Source organism: Gopherus evgoodei, chromosome 7 (assembly GCF_007399415.2).
Source record: "Gopherus evgoodei ecotype Sinaloan lineage chromosome 7, rGopEvg1_v1.p, whole genome shotgun sequence".
NCBI classification, from domain to species: Eukaryota; Metazoa; Chordata; order Testudines; family Testudinidae; genus Gopherus; species Gopherus evgoodei.
The window spans coordinates 45298434-45304433 of NC_044328.1; the positions used below are offsets into that span (position 1 = coordinate 45298434).

At 47.8% G+C, this 6000-nt stretch overlaps 1 protein-coding gene across 5 annotated transcripts in view; it reads right to left on the reverse strand.

The window, feature by feature from the left end:
* Window positions 1–2439, reverse strand: part of STOX1 (storkhead box 1) — a 33412-nt gene extending 30973 nt beyond the window's left edge. For 4 of the 5 annotated variants that reach the window (XR_004001136.1, XM_030568116.1, XM_030568115.1 and 1 more), the window contains exon 1: window positions 2136–2439. Coding sequence is in view for 3 of the 5 variants with exons in the window: in XM_030568116.1 (XP_030423976.1) it covers window positions 2136–2439 (304 nt within the window). In the remaining 2 variants the exon portion in view is untranslated. Of the gene's footprint in view, window positions 1–2000; window positions 2052–2135 lie in introns of those variants that run through there. The other variant, XM_030568118.1, reaches the window with a different exon arrangement.
* Window positions 2440–6000: the final 3561 nt, after the last annotated feature.

Genomic DNA, 6000 nt, shown 5'->3' on the forward strand with positions numbered 1-6000 from the left:
GGGGCTCAGCCTACTGTCCCCGGAGCTTCCATTAGCTGGGAACCAGAGCGAATGGGAGCTGCAGGGGTGGCACCTGCAGACCAGGCAGCATGCAGAGATGCCTGGCCAAACCTCCACATAGGAGCCAGAGGGGGGACATGCTGCTGTTTCTGGGAGTTGCTTTAGGTAAGCACCACCTGGAGCCTGCCCCGCTGATCCCCTCTCGTTCCCCAACCTCCGGACCCAGCCATGATTCCTCTCTCACCCTCCAAACCCCTTATCCCCAGTCCCACCCTAGAGCCCGTACCCGCAGCTGGAGCCCTCCTGCACCCTAATTTTGTGAGCTTTCATGGCCCGCCATACAATTTCCATACCCAGATGTGGCCCTCAGGCCAAAAAGTTTGCCCACCCCTGCCCTAGTTTATACAGATGAGTTGAAATCCTGGTTTCACTGAAGTCAGTAGCAAAATTCCTATTGATTTCATGCTTAATACTATAGTCTTTCCTTGCTTATTTACACCCACTCTAGTACTAGGTCCTACAAGTCAGAAATTCTAATCACAAACTATAAAATGGTTTAACTGAGCATAGCAGAAAGGGCAGGGGAGAGAGAGGATCTGAATTTGTTATTTAAACTTGTTGATGTTCTTCACAGCATTTTACCATGCTCTTCTGAAAAAGCCACTGGCTTCATTAAACAGAGAGAACATGTCACTTTTCAGGTAGTTTATTTATTCCTTAAAAATATAGCAAATACATGCAACAAAATAGAAGTGAAAGCCAATAAAGCCACCAAGCAAAAAAAGAACAAAACAAAAAAAACCAACCACCCCTATTTAAATTAAGAGGACTACACCAGTGGGGGGAAAAAGTAGAGTAGCTTTAAATTATTTAAACTAATATTTTCAGGTCAATTTCATTGGCATGAAGATATGACTACTCTCAGATCTCCAAGTCATTTTATTTTTAATGGCTTCCCACCACATTGGCTAACAGATTGCTCAGGGTTTATTATTATTTATCTTTAAATAATTTTCCCACCAACTAACACTTCAGTAGTTAACTTCAATGAGGCTCTCCACAGGTGCAGGAGTCCACCCATACAGATCCAAGTGAAGGATCAGGATGATAGTACTTTCATTTAAAACTTACAGCAAATATTGGTACTTTAGTACTGTCAAAGTTTCATTTATGTTAAACCTAGTTGTATCCATTAGTATCAGATATGGAGCTAAAAGTACTACACAAAGTCACACCTTTTCCACTCAGTGAAAACCAAACAAATAGCCAGTTTTCTTTCTTCATAGAAATTAATGCCCATATGTACTGGTTTGTCCAGGCATCACAGAATCTGTAGAAACCCCTGATCCTGCAAACTCCTATGCTGGTGAATAACAGACTCTCAGGTTGGGGCTACACACAGGCATATTAACAAGATCAAGAGTCCACACTGGAAATTACTTAAGTAAAGGGGAGATTTACTGAATCTACAAACAGATTACTAGCCCAGAAAGGGTCAGTCCATCAATGTCACCTGCATGAAAATTATTTTAAACAACCATAAATTATTCTCCAGAAGTCGGAGAACATTTTGCTGCTCCCTGTGAAGTACCCTCTCTTTCTCTCAGCCCCAACTTCATTTCAATTAAAAAAACACCAGCATCTCTCTGACCTCGTTAATACCCGGCTGCTGTTTTCCAGCAACACAGGCAAGTCACGCCTCACACCAGACGTCTTCTACCCAGAGAAAGTGATTCATTTTAACTTACAATATTTTGGTGTGTGTCCCTATTACGAGTTTAGCACTAGACTGCACTGCCAGGCCAGTAGCCTCTGGCCACAAAGAAGGGGGCGCAGAAAGCCTAGGGAAGGCTCCCCAGCCCCAGGAAGAAATACCCCTCCCCTCCGCACACAAGTGGGATTAAGCCACAGGGCAGGGCAGGGGCACCCTCCTGCCAGCCTAGCTGCTCTCTCTCCAGGTGCCCTCTTACGGGGTTTGCTTAGTGAGCAGCCACACTCACCTCTCAACGTGCGCTGGGGCCAGCCCCCTTCCTGCCCCTTTGGGGTCACCTCCTAACAGGGCAGCCCGGCCTGGGGACACGCCTCCCCTCCGAGAAGTTGGCACTGGGGGTGCCCAGCGCTCCCCTCAGACTCACCCACTGCCCGGATGAGGAACCCCTGGGGCGGGCGCAGCGCCCTGCGGAGCCAGGCGTCCCGCAGCAGCTGCAGAGGGGCGGCGGGGCCCTGCAGGAGCAGCACGCCGCCCCGCAGCCAGCCCTGCAGCGAGACGCGGGACACGGCGCGCGCCAGCCCGGCGTCCCAGTGGCACCTGGCGTTGGCCCGGCGGAAGGCCCGGAACAGCGCCGCGCCGCTCGGCTCCTCGGCCGCCTCCCGCCGCCGGCGCAGCACCAGGGCCAGCGAGCCGGGCGCCAGCTGCACCGCGCGGCGCGGACGCGGCATGCTCGGGCGGGCTGCGCCTACGCATTGTCCGGCTGCAGCTGAGCCGCCGAGGGAGCCGGGCAGGGGGCGGGGACAGCGCCGCGGGGGCGGGAACGGCCGGGAAGGCACCTGCGGGAGCCCCGGCCTCGGCCCGTGACTGAGGCGGTTCTGTGCCCCCATGAGTGCGGGGTGTCCGCGACCCAGAGCCGCCGGGGGGTCAGCGCCTCGCTTGTCCCACGGGAGCCTCGCAGGCACCCCACATCCTTCCCCGAGGCGAGGCCCCGCGGGGAAAGAGATGGCTCCTACCCTGCTGATAACGCTTTGCAGGGGGGAGCGGGGCTTCACCTGCCCAGACAGTCCCAGGTTGAGATCACTCCCTGAGCACTAGGGTGACCAGACAGCCTGATATTTGGGACCTTGCCTTATAAATGCAGCTCTATGCTCTTCCTCGCTGTCCCCCGAAGTGAGCTCCACTTGCTAGTAGCTCACCCTACCGACCCCTCCTGGGAATCCAGGGAAACTCGTGGGGAAGACAAACAGGCTACTTTCTTGGGCAGGCACCTTGTTGTATGTTTCCTCCATCCAGGGCCGTCCTTAGGCAACATAGGCAGCTGCGTAAGGCCCCTGAAAATTTGGGGCACCACTGGGTCTTAGTGTCCACCCACTTGTTTTCCTATCCCTGTTCTGACCCTTCCTGCAGGCTCCCACAGATGGCTGCCCTAGCCTGGTGAGTCTTCCTTGGGAGGGAATCTAGTAGTTAAAAGTGGAAAAACCTCCAGCCTGCCAGACCTATTAGCACAACATTGAAACTGTTAAAGAGACATTCAAGGGGTAATAAAGCCATTTAACAGGCATTTGCCAACCCCAAGGTATATACTGACAAGTTTCAGAGTGGTAGTCCTGTTAGTCTGTATCAGCAAAAACAAGGATGAGTCCTTGTGTCATCTCATACACAGAACATGTCAGTCTACAGGACCTTAGTTTAAAATTTGCTTTAAAAATATTTCATTAGTGAGCTGGTGAAGATTATAAAATCACATTTCTAAAAAATGCTTGCATAGAGTTTTAGATGCACAATCATCTTTAGCCTTAAATGCGTGGATCTTCAGACATACAGTTTTTTAAATAAATCCTTCAAAAGACCTCCCTTATCTAAAATACACATTTTAATTACTATAGTTTAAAAAAAAAAAAGTGCTTCCAAGTCTTCCTGTCCTTTCTGTCCATCCCTTCACCACCTCTCCCCCCACTCCCCACTGAAGAGAGCCCTTAAAGAGACAACAGTCCTTCCCTTCCAGATAGCTGGACAAAGAGTTTCCCTTTCTTTACTTCTGACTATCCGACGAACTAGTTTCAAAAGAACCCTCCAGCAAAATCAGTACCTTAGTAAGACAAAATCCTTGTTATACCTAAAATCTTTGGAAACATATTTTTTTAAAGTTGGTGAAATTTCATAACCATGTCTCTTGTTATGGAGATCACACAAAGTAAATTACTGTTCCCTTTTTCTAAAAGCAATGAACATTGTTATGAACACACTAAACCTCTCTGATTAATTTAAAAGAATGTCTTTGTTTCAGTGAGTTAAATATGTAATAATCTGGAATGCTGGCTTAAGATTTGAGTACATTTAAAATATAAATTCAACTTAGAAATACTGAATAAGAAAATGTAAAACAGAGAACAGCTGCATCATGTATTCCATTATATGTAATGTTGTATTCAGCAGGACAGCTGACTCACCCTTACTATGAAGTTTTTGCAAATAAATCTCTGACAAACTTCAGGGCATATCAAAAAACCTGTGACTGACATTTTTTATTCCCAAATGTTAGTGCTTTTAATTAGGTACTTTCTTCATGTCCATTCTGCATGAGGGAGAGGGCATGGAAGTCTCTGCGGGGAACTGTGACTCTGGCCTGGTCCACACTACGCAGTTAAATCGATTTAACGCTGTACCCATCCACACTACAACACACTTTAAATCGATTTTAAGGGCTCTTAAAATCAATTTCTGTACTCCTCCCCAACGAGAGGAGTAACGCTAAAATCGATATTACTATATCGATTTAGGGTTAGTGTGGACGGAAATCAAAGTTATTGGCCTCATCATTTTACAGTAGCTACCCACAGTGCACCGCTCCAGAAATCGACGCTAGCCTCGGACCATGGACGCACACCACCGAATTAATGTGCCCTAGTGTGGACGCATAAAATCGATTTTATAATATCGGTTTTATAAAATCGGTTTTAGTTATTTCGATTTTATGCTGTAGTGTAGACGTAGCCTCTCCGCCACCATGAGGCAGGCCGGGCATCTCATTATCCTTTGCTGTCAAGTCCCTCCTCCCCCTCCCCCACCAGGCTGTGAGCTTGGGCTGCCATCCGGCACAGGGGCACCAGTTTAATAATACTGCGTAGGGCCTCATAAATCCTAAGGACGGCCCTGCCCCCATCAGAGAAAGTTTTGTTTATTATGGAGTCTGCTTAACTCCAGCCCCACCAGTCAGTCCTTGATAAAAATAGGAGGAGGGAGGCTTGCAGCACACAACCTGAATCAAAGCTTTGTTTGCAGAGCTTTCCAGAAAGCCTTTGACAAGGCCGCTCACCAAAGGATTTTATGTAAATTAAATTGTCATAGGATAAGAGGGAAGATCCTTTCATGGATTGAGAACTGGTTAAAAGGCAGAGGACAAAGGGTAGGAATAAATAGTAAATTTTCAGAATGGAAAAGGGTAACTAGTGGTGTTCCCTGAGGGTCAGTTCTAGGACCAGGGGTGGTTCTAGGCATTTTGCTACCCCAAGCACAGCAGGCAGTCTGGCTTCGGGAGGTCGTCTGAAGCCGTGGGACCAGCGGACCTGCTGCAGGCACGCCTGTGGGAGGTCCTCCAAAGCCGCGGGACCAGTGCACCCTCTGCAGGCAAGCCGCCGAAGGAAGCCTGCCTGCCGCCCTGGAAGAGTGGCCCCAGTGGCTTGCTACCCCAAGCACACGCTTGGCGTTCTGGGGGCTAGAGCTGCCCCTGTCTAGGACCAATTGTATTCAACTTATTCATAAATGATTTGGAGAAAGGGGTAAACAATGAGGTGGCAAAGTTTGCAGATGATACTAAACTGCTCAAGATAGTTAAGACCAAAGCAGACTGTGAAGAACTTCAAAACAATCTCACAAAACTAAGTGATTGGGCAACAAAATGGCAAATGAAATTTAATGTGGATAAATGTAAAGTAATGCACACTGGAAAAAATAACCCCAACTATACATACAATATGATGGGGGCTAATTTAGCTACCATGAGTTGGGAAAAAGATCTTGGAGTCATTGTGGAGAGTTCTCTGAAGATGTCCACGCAGTGTGCAGAGGCGGTCAAAAAAGCAAACAGGATGATAAGAATCATTAAAAAGGGGATGGAGAATAAGACTGAGAATATATTATTGACCTTATATAAATCGATGGTACGTCCACATCTCGAATTTGCTTACAGATGTGGTCTCCTCATCTCAACAAAGATATACTGGCACTAGAAAAGGGCAACTAAAATTATTAGGGATTTGGAGAGGGTCCCATATGAGGAGAGATTAAAG